The sequence below is a fragment of the Pteronotus mesoamericanus genome, unplaced genomic scaffold (genome assembly GCF_021234165.1).
Source record: "Pteronotus mesoamericanus isolate MK-2021 breed Mesoamerican mustached bat unplaced genomic scaffold, CSHL_Meso_final contig_557, whole genome shotgun sequence".
Taxonomy (NCBI): Eukaryota; Metazoa; Chordata; class Mammalia; order Chiroptera; family Mormoopidae; genus Pteronotus; species Pteronotus mesoamericanus.
Genome location: NW_026555200.1, coordinates 3,521,297 through 3,543,748, shown reverse-complemented (window position 1 = coordinate 3,543,748; position 22,452 = coordinate 3,521,297). Strand labels below are relative to the sequence as shown.

The 22,452-nt window shown below is 52.2% G+C and overlaps 1 protein-coding gene across 1 annotated transcript; it reads left to right on the top strand.

Moving 5' to 3' along the window:
• Positions 1-804: 804 nt before the first annotated feature.
• LOC129075615 (PRAME family member 12-like) lies at positions 805-3,547 on the top strand. The gene is made up of 3 exons (XM_054579665.1): positions 805-1,091; positions 1,452-2,018; positions 2,974-3,547. Exons 1-3 carry the CDS (start codon positions 805-807, stop codon positions 3,545-3,547), a joined length of 1,428 nt encoding a protein of 475 aa, XP_054435640.1.
• Positions 3,548-22,452: the final 18,905 nt, after the last annotated feature.

The following is a 22,452-nucleotide window of genomic DNA, read 5'->3' as shown; positions in this document are numbered from 1 at the left end:
CGTGCCATCAGCGGGGGTAAGCTACCCACCTCCGCGGAGGACCACCCTCTTACCTAAGGCAGCGGCCTCCCACGGTGACTCGCAGCCTGAGATGGCAGGAGATCTGTCCTTTTTCTTTCTTTTCAGGCCAGTAGAGTTAAGTCTTCGGTTTTGCCTCTAAGTGTCATTTTGCCTGAATTCCGAACATTTTGATTTGTGATTTGGTTTATTACTTTTAAATATCTTAACTGAGCCGATTTTATTTTATTTTTTGGTGTTCCTTCTTTTTTTTTTCTTTTTGTTCTTTTCTTTTTTTTCCCCCCTGTTCTTTTTTTCATTTGTTCCTTCTTATTTTCTTTTGTGCATGTGTTTTTTGTTTTGTTTTTGTCCCATTTAAAAATGATAAAGATGAATGGCATGCATTTGACGGCCTTTTCCTAAGCTTCCCCAGTGGGTTAACTGTGGGAATGGAGGGTGTAGACTGTTTGGGCCGCATGATGTCTCCGTTTCCATCTCTTCAGGGCAATGGTCTGAAAGTTCTCCCGCCACAAGGGTGAGGTCAGCTTTCAGGCTCCGCAGTACCCACTTCCCACTCGAACTGGAACTAAATGTATGGGTGCTTCTGAGGTGCTTGTCCTGGGGCCAGAAGGGGCAGACTGGAACTGGGTAAACTGAGGCCCTCACCATCGCCAGGCAGTGGTTTTGGCCCTGAGTTGGATCCTCCGAAGGGCGCGGTGGAAGATTGTGGGGTGCTCATGCTTGGTCTGACAGGGGTGCCTTGTTCCCTAGACGTTTCCGTGGGATTCCTGCCAGAGCAGAACGCAGATGAGCGTCCAGACCCCACCCAGGCTCCTGGACCTGGCGGGACAGAGCCTGCTGAGGGACCAGGCCTTGGCCGTCGCGGCTCTGGAGCATCTGCCCGCTGAACTCTTCCCACCGCTGTTCATGCAGGCCTTCTTTGGGAGACACAGAGAGACCCTGACGGCGATGGTGCATGCCTGGCCCTTCGCCTGCCTCCCTCTGGGGGGTCTGATGCAGATGCCTCAGCGCGGGACCCTCCAAGCTACGTTCGATGGGCTTGACATCCTGCTTGCCCAGAAGGTTCGCCCCAGGTGAGGCTGACCCGGGAGGGTCCGGGGTACGCTGAGGAGAGCTGCGGTCAGGCAGCACGGAGGGCCGAGGGGGTGGGCCAGAGGTTTCTGAGGTGACAAGAAAGTCGGAGAGAAAAAACATGCCCTGCGTCCTCCCCATGGTACTTAAAGGCACTAGACGTGCTGACCAGGAAGCATGGAAGGGAAGCAGATGGAGAAAAGCAAAGCCGAGAGGGAAGAGGAGGGCAAAGGAGAAGCCGATGTCGGGCGCCAAGTGGAAGCTCAGGGGAGTGGAGTCGGATTGTTGCCTGAAACTCTCAGACGCTCCGTCTCATTCTGTTGATCTTAGAGCATCTCAGCCAATGCCCTGTTTTCCCACAGGAGGTGGAAACTGCAGGTGCTGGATTTGCGCAACACCAACCAATGCTTCTGGAGCATGTGGTCTGGGGCCCGCACCCAGGTGCACCCACGGACCAGACCGGCGGCCGCGCGTGGTTCGGGGATGCGGCAGCCCGCGGCCCCCTTGGAGGTGCTCGTAGACCTTTGCCTCAGCAGCAGGATCCGGGATCGATTCTTCCCCGACCTCATCCGGTGGGCCAAGCAGAGAGAAGGTTTACTCCACCTGTGCTGTCAGACGCTGAAGATTTTTGAGGTGCCCATCAAGGCTATTAAGGCCCTGGCGCTGGTGCGGCTGGACTGCATCCAGGAGGTGGAAGTGAATTGCCCCTGGAGCCTGTCCGCGCTGGGGGTGTTTGCTCCTTACCTGGGTCAGATGAGTAACGTGCGGAGACTCTCCCTGTCGCACATCCACATGCCGGCCTCTGAGGCGGAGGAGTGGGAGCTCCGCATTTCCCAGTTCACCTCTCAGTTCCTTTGGCTGCCGCACCTGCGGAAGCTCTACCTGGAATCTCCCGCCTTCCTCACAGGCCGTCTGGACCAGATGCTCAGGTGAGCTGTGCGACAGCGAGCGCCACAGCGGAAGGTCAAGTGCTTTGTCATGTGGGGTGCCCTGAAGTGTGGTATCACGTAACCCCCCGCCCCACCCCTCCGCAAAGAAAGATGGAGGGACAAACTGGGAGATGGGCTCTGGAAAGGGAAGCTATGCAGAGGGGGCTCAGAGCCAGCGAGGGGGGGGGGTTGTGGATTCTTCCTTTGGGAGAGATGTCTAAGTGAAGATGGCTTCAGAAGAGGTGAGCGAGGAGGAAAAGGCACGGGGCATCGAGTGTCTCCAAAGACGGGCTGTGCCCGCCAGCCGCGTGAATGCAAACGAGCCTGTCTCAGTTTCCCCATTTGCAAGAGGTGGTTTGTGTGCTAGGTAGTTACTAGGTGGGAAATGCATGTCTCTGGAGACTAGGGAGCAGGGGTGCAAAGGGTGACCAAAAGGGGGAGGTGGCGTGCGGGCAGCCTCTGCAGACTGGTCACCCCAGCTGGAGGTGCAGGATCTTGCCCGGGTGTGTTCTTCTGCCCCAGAAGAACTAGCCTCACATGGCCCAGGTATCCCGGCACCTGGGGCCCAAGGCACGGATGGAAGGAGGCTCTGAGCTGAGAGTGGTTTTGGTTTTGTCCCCCAATATTAAGATTCAGGGGTGCCCACCCTTGATCGAGACACTGTCAGGCTCTCTGCACATGTTCCAGTGTTTTCCATTATATCCATCCATCCTCCTAAGTGGAGTGCTCTGCCTGACAGGCGAGGGAAGGAGGCTTTGGAGATTTCGTGAACTTGACCCAGTCACATAAGTGAAGGTGAAAGGACTCCGCCTGAAGCAAGGCCGCGCATCCTGGCCGTTGACCTTCCTCAGACCATCAGAGCCACCTTGCACGTGGACGAATCGGTCCTCTGCCACCCGGAGGCCCCTTGCCCCGCCACCCACTCCCCAGAACTAACAGCCCTGTCCCTCCCCAGGTGCCTGCAGACCTGCCTGGAGACCCTCTCCATCACCAATTGCGTGCTCACGGAATTGGACTTGATGCACCTGTCCCTGTGCCCGAATCTCGGTCAGCTCAAGGACCTGGATCTGAGCGGCGTCTGCCTGACCGGGTTCAATCCCGAGCCCCTCCGAGCGCTGCTGGAGGACGTCGCGGCCACGCTCCAGCACCTGGACTTAGTTTACTGCGGGATCAGGGACTCCCATGTCAAGGCCATCGTGCCTGTCCTGAGTCGCTGCCGCCAGCTCAGGGCCCTCAGCCTGTCTGGGAACCTGCTGTCCCTGGCTGCCCTGGAGGAGCTCCTGCGCCACACAGCCGGGCTGCGCAGTCTAAGCCATGAGCTGTACCCGCCCCCTCTGGAGAGCTACAGCGCCCAAGGGGTGCTCGAGCCGGGGAGGCTTGCCCAGGTCCGGGACGCACTGACAGGGATTCTGAGGGACTTAGGACAGCCCAGGACCATCTGGCTTAGCACCAGCCCCTGTCCTCGTTGTGGCCAGAAGGTATTCTATGATGTGGAGCCCATTCTGTTCTCCTGCAATAACCCTGCTTAAGGGGACATGCAGCAGAAGCTTCCTCCTGGGCGCTGGAAAGCTGAAACCGAGGACCGAGGTACACACCAGGGTGCAGACACGTGCTCCGTGTGAAACGGGAAAGGGAGGGGACCTGGCCAGGGTGCAGGATTGCCAGGACAAACGCTGGGAAGTTGATGGGACGTTAAGTGATAAGTGTCCCGTAGAGTCAGAAACATGAATCTGAATTGCCAGGCGGGAGGGGTGATTTGGGCTTGAGGTGCCCAGATGAGCATTATCCTGCGGTGGACGGTTGTAAAGGAATGGTCAGAAATAAAGAAAATTTGCACGGCAACCGCCTGGTCCTCCATGATATATTAACCTGTTTCCCCAGTTTACACCTCAGGACTCTCCAGTTATTGATGGGGAAAAAAAGAAAAAGCAAAAGCACTGAGTTGTCAGGGTCAGAAAGTAGCCGCTCGGTCGAGGTTAGTTGGCAGGGCTCACAGCGCCGTCTGTATCCTCCCTCCAGTTCTCTGCTTCCCCTGGGGGCTTCCCTCACGTCCTTGTGGCTACTCTGGGTGTTCATACATCAGGGGCACACGAGGTGGACAAGGAGCCCTGGAAGCGAAGGGAACCTCACTGGGGACTCAGGCGGTGACCCGAGACGCAAGCATTCATCAGTTCTCCGGTGGGCCCGTAAGTCCCAGTCCCCAGCCTCTGGCTGCGCCAGGACGGGCTCACTGCGCCGGGCAGGGCCCTGCGGAGGGGCCGCCCACACTGCGGATGAACCGGGCCACTGGGCTTCCTCAGCCCGCTCCTGCCACCCTGCTGGGTCGCCGTTCTCCTGAAACTGAACGGCACGTGGCCAGGAAAAACACCGACATCCCTTTTAGCAAAACACGAAAATTATTCAGGCATATAACATTTTTTCTTCATGTGTCTATACTGCATTAAAAGTAGAAACTTTCAGGGGGCTAGGTCATATCGATAAGAGGCTGACTTTGTTCCCCTCACACCTCCCCACTCTCTGGGTCAGGGAACACTAGCATAGCAGGTTCCGAAATCAGCACGTAGGGATGGCTAACGGGATAACTGGGCGGAGGAGTGGCCTTGTGCTAAGCCACTGCCTCGTCCGGCCGGGTTCTGCTGACTCATCAGCAGGGTGCGCTTGTGTGTAGGAGATTTAGTTTAGGAATGGGCTCACACAGCCCCGGAGCCTGAGAAGTCCCACAGTCTGCCATCTGCCGGCTGGAGAACCCGCAAAGCTGACAGTGTGACTCCGTCCAAGGCCAGACGCCTGAGAACCGGGGGAGCCCAAGGTGTAACCCCCAGTCTGAGGCCAAAGGCCTGAGAACAAAGGGCAGCCGTTTTAAAAGTCCTGGAGTTTGAAGCCCTGAGAGCCAGGAGCTCCGATGTCCAAGGGCAAGGAAAGATGCGTGTCTCAGCCAGAGAAGAGAGAATTCATCCTCGCTTCCTTGTTCAGTTCCATTCGGCCCACAGGAGATTGGATGAAGCCCAACAGCCCCCCCCCCGCCCCCCCGCCCCGTAAGATCTCCTGTCTCCTTCGACCACCTCAGGCGCTAATCCCAGCCACACCCAGGACCGCTTTACCACTGATCTGGAAATCCCTTGGCCCAGCCATGTTGACACAAAATTAACCACTCCCAGTGACACCCTACCCAAAGAGCACCCAAATGAAGACTCCAAGCTGAGGATTCAGAGGCTGGCACTGTTGGGTGGGGGGACCTGAGGCAAGAACCTCAGGTTCCCTGTAAAATGAGGGTCATGGCACTCACTCAGCTTAGGGAATTCTTGCAGGATCCAATGAGATGATGCACGTCGAGGGCTTGGCACCGGGCCTGGCCTACACTAAGAGCTCAATAAATGGCTCTTTCCTTCCTTTTCCCTCCCAGCAGAAGCCCCCCCCCATTCTTCACCCCTCAATCTTATCCTCTACTCCTAAGAGCACAGGGCATGCGATGGGACTCGGCCTCTACGGTGGCCACCAAAGGTCCTGATTTACCCAACAGCTCTAGCCGTCAGGCTCTGGGGAGGGGTGGGGAGGTAGAGGGAGAGGGCATATGAACTGTAAAAGACGGGATTTTTCCCGGTGATTATCAGAAAAAAATGTTCAAGCCTCAGGTTTCGTATGCCACCTACTGGTCAGGCCAGGTGCCACATTAGTCTGGCAAGCAGGGATGTGCTGTCAAGTATTTTAAAAAATCTGCTCTTCCTACAAAAAAAATCCACCAAATTAAAAAAAAATTAAAAAATGTAGCCCTGGCTGGTGTGGATCAGTGGATTGAGTGCTGGCCTATGAACCAGAGGGTCGCCGGCTCGATTCCCCGTGGGAGCTAGTGACTGGGTTGAGGGCCAGGCGCCCGGTGGGGGGCACTCGAGAGGTGACCACACATTGGTGTTTCTCTCCCTCTCTTTCTCCCTCCCTTCCCTTCTCTCTAAAAATAAATAAATAAAAATCATTTTTAAAAATATAAGAAATAAAAATAAAAAACCTGCTATTACATAGATGCTATTTGAGTGTACTTGTGTTGTGGTTTATGCAAATATTAAAGATATAAATTGCCCTTTAGAATGATAAAGGAAATTTAGTGCTTTTAAGGAATGCACATGGATATTTTTAAAAAGTGTTTAACTTGGTTCGGAGCCTCAAAACAAACTTTAAAACTGATTTTAAAGATCAATGACCAAGAATTGCTTCTTCTTTAAAAGTATTTAGAAGATAACATTTTAGAGCTGGGAGGATAACAGTTGTATTTTAAAAAGAAGACTTTATTTTTGAGAGCAGTGTAGGTTCACAGCAAAATTGAGCAGAAGGTCGACAGAGTCCCTATAAACCCCCTGACAGTCCACCTGCGTGGCCTCCCCACGATCAACATCCCCCCCAGAGGGTACATTTGTTACAACAGATGGACCTACACCGACACATTCTTATCACTGAAAGTCCGTAACTAACATTAGGGTGCACTCTCAGTATTGTACAGTGTGTATGGGTTTTAGCAAATGTATAAAGACATGTATCCACCATTGTGGTATAGATAGTCTCTCTTCATTGCCCTAAAAATCCTCTTTGTCTTACAGAAGGTTGTTTTTTTAAAAAAAAACAAAATTTATTTACTTATTTCAGAGAGACAGGAAGGGAGAGAGAAAGATGGGGAGAGATACATCCATCGGTTGCCAATCACATGCCTTCAGCCCGGGACCTGGCCTGCAGCCCAAGCGTGTTTTCTGACTGGGAACTGAACCATTGGCCTTTCGGTCCGCAGGCCGGCGCTCAATCCACTGAGCCATACCAGCCACAGATACTTCCAGAAGTTTAATAGCTCTAGTTTTTACATGTAGATATATAATCCATTTCAAGTTCATTTTTATGTATGGTGCAAGTGAGTTTTGACATTTATTTTGTTCCCATGTGGATGTCTTCTTGTTGTGGTACTATTGAAAAGACCTTTATTTCCCCCATCAAATCACCTTGGCACCTTATCGAAACTGACCACACAAAGGTGAGCCAGCCTGCTGAAGGATTCTCTCTTCTGTTCCATTAACCTGCATGTCAGCATTGCACTGTCTTGATTACTGTAGCTTTTCATTGTCTCGAAATCAGATAGTGTGAGTCTTCCAAAAGATTATTGCTTTATAAAATTGATTTCAGGTTAAACAAAGTTGTTTGCATTTCCATATAAAGCTTAAAATAAGCCTGTCAATTGCGCAAAATAAAGCCTAATGGAATTTTGATTAGGATTGAATCTGTAAATTTGGGAAGACTGACATCTTATAATGCATGAATATGATGTCTTTCTCCATTTATTTAGGTACTCTTTAATTTCTTTCTGCCATGTTTTACAGTTTTTAATATATAGGTCGTGAACATACTTTATTCCATTTATACCTGGGTATTTCATGCTTTTGGATGCTGTTGTAAATGGTATTTTAATTTCAATTTTCAATTGTTTGTTACTCTTAGCTAGCATAGAAATACAGTTCATTTTTATACAATATATTAATCTTGTGTCCTGTGATTTTGCTTAATTCTCTTAGTTCTAGTGATTTCGGTGTGGATGCTGTAAGCTTCTCTGTAGAGATGTATATGTTGTTTGTAAATACAGACAGTTACTTCTTTTCCGGTTCGTATGGCTTTTCTTTCTTTTTGTTGCCTTGTGCCTGATCTAAGGAGAAAGTATTCAGTTCTTTATGATTAAGTATGAATTTGGCTATAGGCTTTTTTGAGACTGGTTTTTATCATATTGAGAAATTATCTTTTATTTCTATTTTGCTGAGAGTTTTTTAAAAATATGAACAGATTATTGAATTTTACCAAATGCTTTTTCTTTTTCTTTTTTTTTGCATCTATGGAGATGATCATATATGTTTTCTGGCTTTTATTCCATTGATACAGTTAATTATATTGATTGATTTTTCCAATGTTAAATCGATCTTGCTTCCTGGAATAAACCTCTCCTGGTAATTAAATCACCGGAAGAGATGTAGGGAGATGAAATTTTCGGGGCTTGGGTGGGGGGTGGGAGGCAGAGGTGATAAGAGACAGTGGCCATAAAGTAGGTGGTACATGGGCCTTCATTTTACTATTATTTTCCAACTGTATGCATATATATTTATGTGTATATATATATTACATATAGCCTTTTGTTTGTATGTATATTTCATAATAAAAATATTAACTACCACATGCTAATAAATTTGAAAATCAAAACCGAAAGGAAAAATTTCTGGAGAAATGTGAACTGCCAGAATTTGTGCAAGAAGAAACAAAGCCTGGAACAGGTGAATCAAAGAAATTGAAATGGTAATCCAGGAGACCACCCTCCCCCAAAGCCCCACTTCCGTGGGCTTCTCCACGCTGCTGGGTAACTCCTGTCCTACACAGGAAGCCCAGAAAGTGGACAATGGGAAAAGCTGAGCCATTAACTCTGTGGGGCCAGCTGTGACCTAGGTTTCACACGTGTAAGGACATGAGGAGGAAAGTGTGATAAATTATAGGCCCATATGGCGAAAATTCTTAATTCGGGTAACTAAATCCAACATGTATTAAAAAGTAACAATATCATGATCAAGTGAAGTTCATTTCAGGAATACAAAGCAATCGCTGAAAACTCTATCGGAGCAATTCGCCACTCCGACAGACTAAAGGAGGGAAAACACATTCAGAAAAGAATGTTATAGAAATCAAATCTTATTCATGATAAGAAAAATTATTTGCAAAATTAAATGTCATATACTCAAGACTCATATTAAATGTCAGATGCAATGCAGAAACTTCAGCTGCCTTCTGACTGAGATAAGACCCTCAGAACCACGCTACTAAGTGAAAAAATTAAGAGAACGAGGTCTACAGTTAAGGTGATAAGAAGTGCACGAGGGTATTCCTGTTGTTCTGGAAGTACTTATCATCACTTTAAACGTAGACCTCTTAGTTCTCTTTTATTTTCTTATAAAATTGGCTGGGACCCTTAATACAATGTTGAATAATAGCAAAGTTAGCAGACATATCAGAGCACACTGCACCGTTAATTATATTTGCTGTAGGTTTCTGGAAGGTGCCCTTTATGGACCAATCTCTGAACTGATAAGATTTCACGTTCACCAAACACCTCTGGCAAAGTTCCACGATTTCACCAATGCTATCCTAGCCAGCGTTTTTCCTCTGTGTAACATGGGTAACATGTAAGCAATATCGCTATGGGGACTTCACGGAGCGGCCTGGGCTGAGGACTTTCGAACAGTCTCAAGCCCCCGCTGAATCTACCCCCCAGATGGCGCCATCCCTGTCGGACCTGCCCTTTTTCACTGCCCTGGCAGTCGGTCTCCCTCGCCACCGTCCTCGGGAGTACCCAGCCCGGAGCCGCTGAGACCGACGGCATCGCTGGTGGAAGGGCTTCCTTATGAGCGAGGTCACTTATTCCCCACGTGCACAGCGCCGCAGTCCCCCGACGTGATGAGACCATGTCCTGGACGTTCATCGCCAGGCTACGGTGCTCCCAAATGCAAACCCTTTCTGCCCCGATAACTGAAGAGTTTTATCCGTGTGGGTCAGCGTGGCCGTCTCTCTTGGCCGCTTGCGTGTCCGAATGTTTTAGGTTGTATCTCAAGAAGGAAAGCCTGACCTAGGGACGCAGGCCCATGGGGTAGATTGGGGTGGGGTTGCGGGGGCTCTCAGGAAAACAGCGTGAGTGGTGTGGATAGGCAGACAGGGCAGGGGACGAAGTCTAGCTAGCTGTGGTCCCAGCTGGACCCAGCTTCCACGGGACTCCCAGGAGGCCCTGGAGCATGGAGCGTACCACAGCGCGGGGCCCCCCTGGAGGCGGGGGACTGGTTTCACGCGATGCCTGGGGCCAGGCTGCCGGGGGGGGCTTCACTTCTGTGGGGGTGATTCTCTGTAAGACATGGGCCATCAGCAATCAACACGCACAGCCACTGGGGACGGGTGGGTGCACCCAGTACAGGCGGCGGGATGGGACTCTGAGTCCACCACACCTAATCAAACCTGTTTCCAGCTGAAGAGATGGCTCTGCGGGCACTGCGCCTCAGTGACCGAAAGATGGACACCAGGTGGTCGGTCAAAAGACTGTGACAGCCGTGCCAATAGTCAACGTGGCTCCGAGAGTTCAGGGCCCCGGTGCTCAGCTGCAAAGTGCAAAAGGGCAGCAGGGTTTCAAGAAGACACTTTAAGAAAACCGTGCCCTGTGCTAGAGGCAATTGGCTCTCACTCAAGCCCTCTTTAGACATATGCATATTCGTGAGCACCGGGAGGGGCTGTCTGGCAGTTGACTGGCTGTCAGAACGTGGCATTTTTTCCTTCTGCAGGACACCGTGGCCTGCCTTCCCATCCCCAGCATCTCCACGTGCTCCGAAGGCCCCGGATGAGAAACCCTCCTTTAACTTTCCATCATGGTCTGGGCCTGGTGCCAGCGTCTGATTGGACTATGAAATCTGTTAGAGCAGCTCTGTGACCCACTTTGATGTAGTTGTAGATGGAGGACTCATCCTCCTTGAAAATTCAAATCCCTCTTCGGTCCCTAGAGGGAGACCTTAGTGCATTGACTCCAGTCCACCGTGAGGGTGGCTCCTACCCGCCTAGTTCTCTGAAAAGTGTCCCACCTCGTAAGACCCTTTATTCCTCAGGAAGAAAAATGACAGCAAGGGAACAGGACATTTGGAAGATTTGCTGCCTTTTGTCCCTTTGTGCTGAAGCGAGGCAGACAAGCATTATTTTTAATCCTTTGGTTAGCACAGAGCAGACCCTGGGTATTCACCTTGTCTGGTTCGAGTCCTTGATTTTTTGGCTGATAGTCTCCATGTAGAACAAAGAAGCAAATCGGACACTGGGCAGGACAAAGAAGGCAAGGAGATGAGATAAAGGGATTTTATCTGCCAGGTTCGTGCAGGGAAGTAAAAGGGAGAAGTTGCCTCAAAGAAGCAATCGCCATTTCCAAGGTCAAAGCAGACCACAGCTGTTGGTACTTGAGCATTTTAGTCTGGTGCTGGATGTAACCAGGCTTTTTTTTTTTTTTTTAAATAAAACTTCCTGTTGCCTAATGTGGACATGACTGGAGGTTCACATCTGTATTCTGAGATAATCAAGGAACACTATTTAAAAAGTAGTTAATGGGGTGGTTTCCAAAGAACCTCCAAATTGATGTTCCGTGTTGTTATTTACTGGGGCGGTCTCCAGGAGGGCCTGCTTGGTGTGATAAAGTAATTACGCTGGCAGCCCGTCCCTCACACCAGAGCCCTTCCAGTTTCCCAGCAGTGCCTTTTGCTCTCGGATAGCACCCTCCTCATCCGGAGCAGCCACGGCTTCCCGCGTGACCGGGCGTGGGGCTCGCGCGGCTGAGTGCGCTCCAGCCCTGACTTGGTGCTGCCTGGCTTCTGGCTGGCAGGCGTGTCCGCCTGAGACACATCAAAGAGCTGTCACCTTCCACAGCAGCATAGCACAGGGGATAGTAACTCACCTCCAAACAAGACAGAAGTGGCCCTTCTCTCTATGGGGTAAAATGTCCCAATGCCAGGGGTGGGATGTGGTATAGGAGCTGCAATGGGTCACACAGCCTTGTTCTGGGGGTAGAAGGAGACAGGCAGGGGACCTCCTATTCTGTCCAGAATGCTTCCCTGACCCCACCCCTACCCTGTCACTTTTTACTAGACCAGCTCCTTCTGGTCCTCCAGGTTTCAGCTTCCATGTCACCTCCTCAGGGAAGCCCTCCCTGACCACCCCCCCTGTTCTCCATCACCACCCTATTCGTTTCCTCCCTGTGCCAAACACATCACAACTGGTAATGATGAACATTCTTGTTTTGTCTTGATGACCCGCTCTGGGGGGGACATGAGACCTCACCTGACTTATTCATCCATGTTGACCCTGCAGTGACCGCATGTCTGGCCCACGTAGGTGCTCAGGACGCATTGTTGTTGAGACTGGAGGAGTAATATCTGGCCATTCCTCTTGCTGCAGAATCCATATTTAGAACCGAATGAGAAGATGTGGGAAGCACAGATTCGAAGATTGACTTGTTCCTGTAACACGCGGACTGGGGACTTTAAGTCCCCCACTTGAATTCACCCACTGAGGCCGAGCTGCAGGCTTTCAGGGTGGGGTGGAGGTGACAGGGCAGGAAAGAAAGGGAAAGAGAAGAGAAAGGATGGAATGGCAGGAGGAAAGGGAGACAGTGAGGACCGAGCGTTCTCCTGAGGAGTGGGAGATGGTGGTCTCCCTCAGCCTCTGGGGTCTCGCCTGTCACCCGGGAATAAGTGGCCACACATGTGATGATTCATGGACGTCCAAGCCAGCCGTTCTTTATGTGGCTCCCGGTGTGGGACACGGGACTGAAGCCTGCGGTCAGCCTCCCTCCTGTTGTGACAGAGGTTTCGGGAGCACCCTAGGCCGCTCACCTCATGGGTCCGTTCATTCTTTTCTCCCGAGCTTCACTGGATGGAGGCAGCGCCGCTCCTTTCGGTTTTCTGCTCCCTCCCTCGGGCCTCGCTAAGGAGGTGCCTCCCAGGCTTCCCCCAGGCAGCCGACCACAGGAGGCGTCCCGTGCCGTCGGGCGACTTCATGTCCTACTCACAGGAAAGGCTCCACATCAGGTTCTATTTGAAGATATTTTTAAATGATTTTTATTTTTTGGCTAACATTAGATGCAGTTGGCTCGGGCGGGGTAGCTCAGTTGGTTAGAGCATCAGCCTGCTACGCCAAGGTTGCGGGTTCGATCCCCAGTCAGGGCACCTATGAATGCATAAGAGAAACAACAAATCAGTGTTTCTCTCTCTCTCTCCCCCTCCCTTCTTCTTCTGTCTCTAAAATCAATAAATTAAAAAAATAGATACGGTTGAAAATCAATGGTAGAGATGACAGTCCCTTTTTCATCCCAGGAAGCCCGAGGGACTGTTCCCAACAAAGATCTCGCTGTTACTGAGGACTGTTTTCTTGCCCATCCCATTGAGAGCCATCGGCTTCTGAGGGTCCTGGGCGCTGGTGGGGAGGTAGGGCGTGATGGGAGTCACATGGCCCCTGGCCGGCCGTTCTCACTGGGCACGTGGCGTCCCGTCTGAACATCGCTGTCCCCCAGGGATAACGTGACCTGCCTGGCAAGGGGGATTGGAAAATGTATGGAAAGTACCTGGTAGGCGGTAGGAACTCAAAGGGTAATTATATCACGACTCTTCTCACCCTCTCCACGGCCAGTATTGCCCAGGACATATCTTTTTGGCCATTTTACTTGAAGAAAGAACTCAGCCCTGACCGATGTAGTTCAGGGGGTTGGGCATCATCCTGTACACCGGAAGGTCGCCTGCTGGATTCCCGGTCAGGGCACATGCCTGGGTTGCAGGCCAGGTCCCTGGCTGGGGGTGTAGGAGAGGCTACCAATTGACGTTTCTCTCACGTATCGATAGTTCTCTCCCTGTCTTTCTCCCTTCCCCTCTCTCTAATAATAAATAAATAAAATAAAATTCCAAAAGAAAGAACCTAGGTTGGAAGTGATCCGAGGAATGTGGCTTCCCTATCTGTGACCCTCCCCCAAACAGTGCCATGTACCACATCGAGGGGCCCGATGGGAACGGACTGCCTTGCAGACTGGTGCTGGCGGTGCCCTGGCAGGGACCCTCACCGCACGACCCGTCGCTCGTGGGCAAGCCCCTCGGGAACTCAAGGCCAGCGGCCCGTTCCACGTGGGAGGCAGCACCCCAGCGATTGGAGTAACGGGTACTTAGAGTCACCCAGAGCCATTGTTTTCCACGGGAGGCTCTGGGCCGCCCGCAGTGGCTCTGATTCGGCTTCTATCTCAAAGTTTCCTCCGAGCCTTCTTTTTCCATGTGAAACAGCATAAGCTCCTGCGTCTGCTGCCTGCTGCTTTTATATTTTTTCCAATGGCGGACGTCCTTCTGTTCTTTCCTTCGGGGACTGCTTGTGAAGGGACTCGCTGACCCTCTCCTGGGGCCGAGGGTGCGGAGGCTGCCAGCTGCCCGCTTTGGGTAAAGATGAAGGATGACAGTCGTTTGCGAGGCAGACGGAGGGGGTGGGGGAGACAGCAGCAATCGATCCTCAGTCATATATAACTGTCCACCTGTCTGCCTGCGGTGGAGCCCGCCCCGCGCCCACTGGGAGGGGGACCGGAGGGGCACTCTGGGCTCCTCTGCTCAGCAGAGCTGGAAGCACAGCCTCTCCAAGCATCATTCTCTACTTTGCCACCTGCATTCTGGTTTCTGAATTTACCCCAACTCTCCCTACTTACCCTGGACAGGAGGAGAGGAAGAACTCAGTTCAAGAGGAACTCAGTTCCTCAGTTCAGGAGGTTGGCAAGAACTGAGTTCAAGCCCACTCGCTGACTGCCAGCGTTGGGGGAGCCTGCAACCCCTCCGAGCTGGTTTTCCCTTCTGTCCAACGAGCTTAATGGTTCCCTGCTTTGCAGGAGTGTTGTGAGGATCCTACGTGATGTGTGCGTGCGTGTGCACAGTCAGTTCTTTTTGTTCATGGTAGTTTTGTTCCATAAAGTCAAGAAAGGCTGAATTAGCAAATATTGAACGTTGTGTTGCCCCCCACCCTCCGCCCGCAGCAAAACACAGAACTGGGTTGCCTGGGCCTCTGGTCACAAAATTTTTGTCAACCAACCAATACATAACCTTGGTTTACGTATGCTTCGGCTTAAAGACATCTCCTTTCCTACGTATTAGGATAACGACTTGGACGCCTCAGCCTGCGGCACTCCTAACCCAGGCCTGAATGAAGCTCATCGAACACACGTATCTCCTCCCTCAGGCACATGACAGCCTTCTTGTGCTTAGGAACATGAGACTGCGCTTCAGCACTACACTTGGGAGCCATTATAAACAGCAAAATCACCAATAAAATGCACAAAAAATGCCCAAAGTGTCACACTAAATAGACAGTGCAAAGGTTGTTTGCAGTAGGAGATCCAAAACAAGAGGGCGGAGCATCACCTTGCCTGACGTCAGCTGGGAGCGTGCAACACGTCTGGCGGCTCCAGTTTGCTGCTCTGAGCAGAGGTCTGACTGCAAGTGATTACGAAAGGGCTGTGAGTGTTGATTTTGGGGTTGCACATAGTTTTAGCGAGTAGGTGAATCAGAAAATACAGATCAATGGAACATATGCATTCCCTGCTCAGAGTCCCAGTCCCAGGTCACACCTGAGACTAAGGTTGGTAGAGGGAAGGAGAGAAGTTTCCAGATAAACATACATAACTCATATATTTGAGATTTCTAGTTGCCTTCCAATACTCAGTTTCCACATCTTCCCTAGCGGGTAAAACAACAACATTCTAATGGTCACATGACACCTCCTCCCCGCTACATCCCCAGCCGCATGGTTTCCTTTCTGACTCTCTTAAAGAAGTTACGGCCTGGTTACCGAATTCAAATCAACAGGAAATAAGCAGCAGTGTTGTATGAAACTTCTAAGAAGTCCTCAAAAAGGGAGTGGGGTGCTCATCTGCCCTGTTCCTCCTTCTTGCTGGCTGGGATGCTGAAGTGATGGCTGGAGCTCAGGCAGCCATCTTGGACTGAGAGGTAGAAGCCAGGTGCTGCAGATGGCAGACCCCCAGTGAAAAGGACCTGCCGGTTCCTGAAATTGCAGAGCAGCCGAAAAGCCCTTAACTGACCACCTGATCTGAGAAATAAACCACTCTCTAGTTCATGCCATTGTTAGTCGATTTTTCTTGTCATTGTTGGATTGTTTGTTGTCATGTACAGCCAAACCCAGTCGTAGGTGATACAGGAGGGTTCTGATCCTGCGGTGCCATTAACCAGCTCTTTAACCTTATTGCGGTCACTTTACCTCTTTGTGTCTCAATATTCACATCAGCAAGTTGGCAGTGAAATAAATTAGCAGGAGTTAAATAACTCTTATTTTAATTAGCCTGAAATATAAGCCTTTCAATGCATTTATAGGGTCATTTTCCTAAGAATGGTGGAAGGAGAGAGGTCGTTGTCATGGAGATGCCCTTGTGACACTGTCTTGTGCTAACCAGCCACAGACAAGATGCTCAATGCGTGTGCTTTGAACAAATGACCAAAGGAACCCGGGCCAGGAGGGAGTGCCAGCATGTGGTCAGCAAGTCCCATCAGAAGGATGGCAGCATCCTGGTCACGATCAAAGGAAGCCACTGTCCTTGCCCATCCTCAGGAACTAGCAAGTGGCAGAGGCAAGTGTTCCTTAAGCAAGAAAACCAGAGACGGCTCCAACTTACTGCAGGCAGAGATGTCCAGAAGAGGGCGGTCTGGGACATCTAGAAAAATGGACCTGAAAAGTACTGCCCAGCCCATGCCCCTAGTCCCAGTAACAGATGAGGTTTCCTGGCAGGGGCGGGGGTAGGGTAGGGGGGGTATGTTGCCCCCAAAAGATGGAATTTCAGCGTGTCTTTGCTGCGGTGCGCCTAGACCTAGAAGCTGCCATTACCTAGGGATGTCTTCTCTGCTTGGGAACTTCCAGCGATGATCTTGTTCAAACAACCTTTATCCGAGATGGTGAACTCTTTTCAGAGGCAAGCTGCCTACTGTCTCCTTTGTCTTCTGTATCCACACAGGGCTGGACCCGTCAGAAGCGGGATTTGAGGTTAAGTTCTGCCGAGGAGACACAAAGGTGTTCCTTGCTTTTGTTTGTTTCTCTTTTTTTTCCTTGATTTTTTTTTCAAACATGTTTTATTTCTTTTCTAGGGCAGGGGCTGAACCCTGCTGCCTCCTACTCGCCCACTGCTCTATTTATATTCCTCACCCAGGATCCCAGCAGAAAGGAGGGCGGGGCTCGCAGCGAATCGACCTTGGGTTTCGATCAATCTTCTTTCTGTGTCTGCAATACCAAAGTGGAATTCCCCTTTCCATTTCGTTGAAAAACGCATCACATAAAATTGTTTAAAGTAAACAATTTAGTGGCATTTGGTACATGCACAATGTGGTGCCACCACTGCCTCCATTAAGTGCCACAATACTTTGTCACCCCAAAGGAAACCTCGTGCCCATTGCGGGGCTGTTCTATGCACAGGGAGGGGGTTGAAGTCAGCCCAAGTTAAGGGCTGCAAGCTCACCCTCCAGGGATAGGTAAGGGATGGTCCATATCATATCTTCAAAGAGGGTGCCACATCAGTGGTTGGAAGCGGCAGTTTCAGTACCTTTTTGAGTTACTGATTTTAAAAAAGAAACCTGCTGGCCAAGGCCTGTGGATCTGTATAAATCCCTCCCGGGAAGACCTAGATGGAACTTGACCATATTTATTTGGAGTTAGAAATGCAGGTTATGAGGAAAGAAACGGGCAGGATTTAGGATCACGCAGGGTTGCATTCTTCATTCAGCTTCCCCATCCCAGGCTGGTTTAAAGAAATGTCCAGTCACTCAGGGTATTCTGCAGAGTTGAGACGAGGCTGAGCGAAGGCAAAAGTTTCCTTCCAAACCCTTGTCCAGAGTGCCTTCCATGCTTGTCTCTTTTTTGGTTAATCGGAGAAAATCTTCCGCTTTTGTAAGAGAAAGACCCTTGGGCTCCATTCATCAAAGCACTTGGAAGGTGCAGGTCAGAACATTGTGGCTGGGGTTACAGAGCCAGGGTGCTTTCCGCTGGGGACTGGCCAACCTGCCATAGTCCAGACAGACACTGAACGAGAGTGCCCACCGGTACTCGCACCTGTCACAAGCTGGCTGCCGCTTTAGTGCCCCCGCCAGGCAAAAGCCCCCTGCTCCCCTGAACTCTGCCTGCCCTGGACCGGGGAGGGCTTTTCAGTAGGAGGGCGACATCCAGGGAATTCCCAGGAGCTGCACGACTGTTCCTGCCTGCGTGGTGGGCAGCCCGAGCCCACTCCCTCCTCCGGCGACACTCCTATTGTTGCCGGGCAGCATGCCGCAGCTGGAGAGGCAGCAGGAAGCCCGGAGGCGCGGCAAATGTCGGGATCCTTCCTGCTTTGCAGCATGTCACCCCCGTGTGACCATGCCCTTGCTCAGGAACTTTCTCTCTTTTTTAAAGATTTTATTTATTTATTTATTTTTAGAGAGGAAAAAGAAGAGAGAAAGAGGAAAAGAAACAGCAATGTGTGGTTGTCTCTCGCACGCCCCCTACTGGGGGTCTGGCCTGCAACCCAGGCAGGTACCCTGACTGGGAATCAAACCAGTGACCCTTCGGTTCACAGGCCGGTGCTCAGTTCTCTGAGCCACACCAGCCAGGGCTCAGGGAACTTTCAACGGCTTGCTCGGGCACAACATGGCAGGCCCAAATGCCTCTGTCTGGCTTTCAAGCACTCTATTGGGGTGAAAGCCACTGCTTCCAATGGCCACCCTCTGAGGGTCGCTGGGCGCTCCTGGCTCTGGGGCCCCACCCACTCCCCCCGTGCGAAGAAGTCTCTGGGCCCCACCAGCCAGCCAGGGCCGGATGGAAGGGCTGTGCTCTGAGTCAGTTGGGTCTCGCGCCCCGCACCAGGCGCAGTGCCTGGCTTCCCCTCCCACATCCCTGCCACTCCCGTACCCCTGTAGCTCCCCTGGGTCCCCAGAGCTCCTTGTGTCTTGCAGGAGCAATGAGGACAAACAGGGACTCAGAGGGGACTGCCTGGGTCTTCAAATAGCAACTGAGAGGGTACAAGGTTAGGAAAGAGAGAGAAGTGAGGCCAAGCTAAGGTGCCCCCAGACATAGAGCTGGTGTAGTTTTCCTTTCTCCCACCTCAATAATAATAGTAATAATAATGATACATTTAATAAAAATAAGAGGGAGTATATTTGTATACTTCTATGCAAGTATAATTGAAAAATATAATGTAAACAAATGTTTAGAGTAGAGAGGCATTTGCGGGGGTCCGATCCATGTGGTCTCCTTACCTAGCGGAATGTGTGGACAGCCGTGACTTTCCCACATTAACATGCGTGTATCTGAAACCAAGGCGTGGGGGGTGGGGCATGATTTTCCCTCCGTGGGTCGCTTGGTGGAGTCTGGAGATACTTTTGGTTGTGACAACTGAAGAGGGCGCTGCTGGCCTCTAGTGGGTGGAGGCCAGGGATGCTGCTCAAGGCCCTGCAGCGCCCGGGACAGTCCCCATGACAGAGGGTGGTCGGCAGCGGTGCCGAGGCCGAGGAACCCTGTGCTAGGCCAGGCTGTCCGCCTGCGCCTGACCGCATGCTCGCTCGCTGAATGAGAAGCACCCCAGCCTGCGCCCAGTGAAACCCAGGGTCCGGGGTGGCGCCGGCCCAAGGACGTCAGCGCTGCGGCCGCCTCGGCTTGTGAGAGGGCGGAAGACCGTGCAGAGGCCCTCGTCCAGGGTCAGTGGGGGAGTCAGGGCCCAGACTCCCTGCTTCCCAGGTGAGGGCTCTTCGGACCTCCCCATAAATGTCAGCGGGGGCGGGGTGTCATGCTCCACTCCGCACCGCTGTCTGGAAACCCGCAAGTGGGCGGGGAGGCCCGTGGGCCGGCCTCAGGGGAGCCGCTCGGGGCGCCCCTGGGCAGAGGCCTGTCCTGGGTTGGCTCCCTGCGAGAAAGCAGTGAGGGAGAGAAGGCAGCAGAAGGAAGGGGAGAAGCAACCCAGTCAGGGTTCCAGGAAGGTTCCAGACGCCTAGCTCTAGAGACTTCCACAGGGAGCCTTGGAGCATGACTGTCCCCATCTTGAGGCAAGGGGGGGAGGGGCAGCGTCTCAAAAAATTGGACAGAGTCACCATCTGACCCAGCAATTCCAATCCTAGGTATACATCTCAAACACAAGAAAATGTGTTCATAAAAAAGTATGTACATGAAATGTTCATAGTAGCATTAATCACAACAGCCCAAGAGCAAAAATAACCTAACTGTCCATCCGCTGATGAATGAATAAACAAATTGTGGCCTAGCCACACAATGGAATATTATGCCGCCATGAGAAGTAATACTGATACTGACACGTGGAAAAGCACGAACAAACCTGAAAACATTTTGCTGAGTGGGAGGAGCCGGACACCAAAGGCCACACGTCGCATGGTTCCAGTCACCGGACGTGCCCAAAACGGGCAAATCCACAGTCACAGGGAGTAGATTAGTGTGGCAGGGGGAGGAGGCAACGCGGGGGTGACTGCTAACAGGTGTGGGGTTTCTTTTCCTGGTGATGGAATGCTCTGGAATCCGATGGTGGTGATGCTGCGCCACCTTACGAATGTACTGAAACCACTGAGTGGGCGCTTTAAAAGAGCGAGCTTGACGGTGTGTCATATCTCCATTTTGTTGTCATTGCTATTAATGGGAAAAAAGGAAGCCCCGTGGCCCCCACAGAGGGCTGGGCAGCCCCATGCCAACCCAGCCAGGAGGTGGCAGGACCGCTGAGAGCCACCCGGGCAGGCTGACCGGGAGGGGGCGGGGGACCTGGATGGGAGCAGGAGAAACCTCGGCTGGCGCCCAGGGCTCTCACTGGGGTGGGTGGACGGACGGTGCCTGCAAAGGGCCAGCACGGCCTCGTGCCCCTTTCCTTCTCCAGCCCCTTGGAGCCTCCTTTGGTCTCTTCCTTCCTCTCTCCCTAGAACATCCTCCCCCCACCTCCTGGCCCCCTACCTGCCCACTCGGCCTGGCCTGCTGCTGCGCAACCTCCCAGCCTCAGGCTGAGTGACAGGAGAAGGTGGTTAGAACAGCGCAAACAGCTCTTATTCAATACTCCCAGGTCGGGAAGGACCACAGCTCCATCCGGTCTGCACAGGGGTGACTGGGCGTTTCAAAGGGAGCAGGAGGGACGGGGAGAGCCTGGGCCGCAGAAAGTCAGAGAAGCGGAGAATGAGCGAGGTTCGGCCAGTGCACCTGTGACCGGGCCAGATGGGAGCTGGGGAAGGAGGGCTCCCACCCCTGCCCCCAGTCCCGCTAAGACTGGGAGATCTGCCCCCACCCTCCTGAGGACTGCATTTCAAAGGCGTGGCTCCAAGGCGCCTGAGAAAGACAGTGTTGAGTTGCAGGAGGCACTTAAACCTCTTAAAGGGACAGAAGTAGTCACAATTGTAAGCCCTTTTTAGTAAATGCTCTGGAATAGAGGTAGTGGAGGGGGCAGCGGGGGCAGGTTGCTGTCGCCAGAGCTTGGCTAGAACAGATAGTAACTCTCCTGGCAGCCTGCGGGCTGGGGTCATCCTCAGACCACAGCCTTATGCCGCTGGAGCCCTGCCAGAGTTTGGTGGCCTCCCAAACTTGGTTTGGACGAAGTGGCTAGTTTTCACCAGGGACCCTTTTCCTGGCCCCTCACCCTGAGCTGGGCTCTGTGGGTGCCTGGCACTTCCTGGTGTGACTCGTCACATTTGTGGAATTCCTTGCTTCACTTGTCTTTTCTGATAGAAAACTGCTGTGGCAGAGGTCGTGTTTGTCCTGCACCGCTGTGTGACCAGTACCAGGCCAGGGGGTAAAGAGTTAACAACCACTGAATGAGTGAATGAGTGAACAGTCCCAGGTAAGGAGCATCTAGCACAGGGAAGATTTAGTCGGGACAACTGGGGGTGGGGGACGAGGGGGAAGGGCAAACCCAGATGAACTGGGAGCCTGTTACACTCTCCCTAGAACCGCGGGACAGGATTGGTGTTGTCCCAGGATGTGCAGGGGGTGGTCTGAGGGGCGTGGGAGCTGCAGGTGGTCCTGCTCTGCCTAGGCTGGGCTGCTCCGAGCAGAGGTCACTGAGGCAGCCAATCCAGCCCTTCCATTATGCCCCGCCCCTTCTGCTATCACACTTGTTTCTCCCAACCAGCAGTCAGGCTCTTTAGAAGATTCAGGATGAGTGAGAGAGTAAGCCCTTCGAGGGAACTCAGCACAGCGACAGACTGACCTCCACGGAGAGCGAGTCTTTGGAAAATTGAATAACCCCCACAGCGCACTGTTCCCTCCCACGAGAGGCAGGTGGTGGGCAAGGACAAATGAAGGACACCCCCTTCTTGCCATCCCTAGGATTGAAGCCCTTTATGCAGGGGATGCCTGTCCAAGTAATTAATGGAAGTAATTAGGGGTCAGATGGTCACAAATGGAAGTCACTCAGTACCCAGTCACAGATGCCAAGGCTGGCCGTGCGGAGGAGAGGAGGTTGCGGGGGTGGGGAGGGGGGGGAGGACTCAGAGAGGCGGGGAGGTGGCTGCCACCGCCTGACTGGATATAGGGATCTGATGGGGCTTGTTCTCCGGGCTCTCAGACCGAAGGCGAGGTACAAAGCGCCAGGGTCTGCATCTGTAGTCTGCAGCGCACACCGTGGCGGAGGGGGCGCTGCTGAGCTACAACGAAGATGGGCATCTGCTAAGGAAGGAAACCTTGGCGGTGGCTCCTCAGATGGCGGCGGCTCCTCAGGTGGCGGCACCCCTGGGCTCAGAGCTGTGCCCCCTGCAAGGTGAAGAGGCAATTTCCTTTAACGCGCTCACATATCTTGTAAATTGTGCCTTGGTTGATTCTTCTCACTCTATGTGTGGCTTTCAGGTCTTCAGAAACGGTGGAAAGTTTTTCACCCATCCAT

Excerpts from the sequence above, each read along its gene's own strand:
- LOC129075615 (XM_054579665.1), top strand. The coding sequence starts at position 805 with ATGAGCGTCCAGACCCCACCCAGGCTCCTGGACCTGGCGGGACAGAGC. Across the intron at positions 1,092-1,451 it reads GCCCAGAAGGTTCGCCCCAG|GAGGTGGAAACTGCAGGTGC; the intron begins GTGAGGCTGACC and ends GTTTTCCCACAG. Across the intron at positions 2,019-2,973 it reads CGTCTGGACCAGATGCTCAG|GTGCCTGCAGACCTGCCTGG; the intron begins GTGAGCTGTGCG and ends GTCCCTCCCCAG.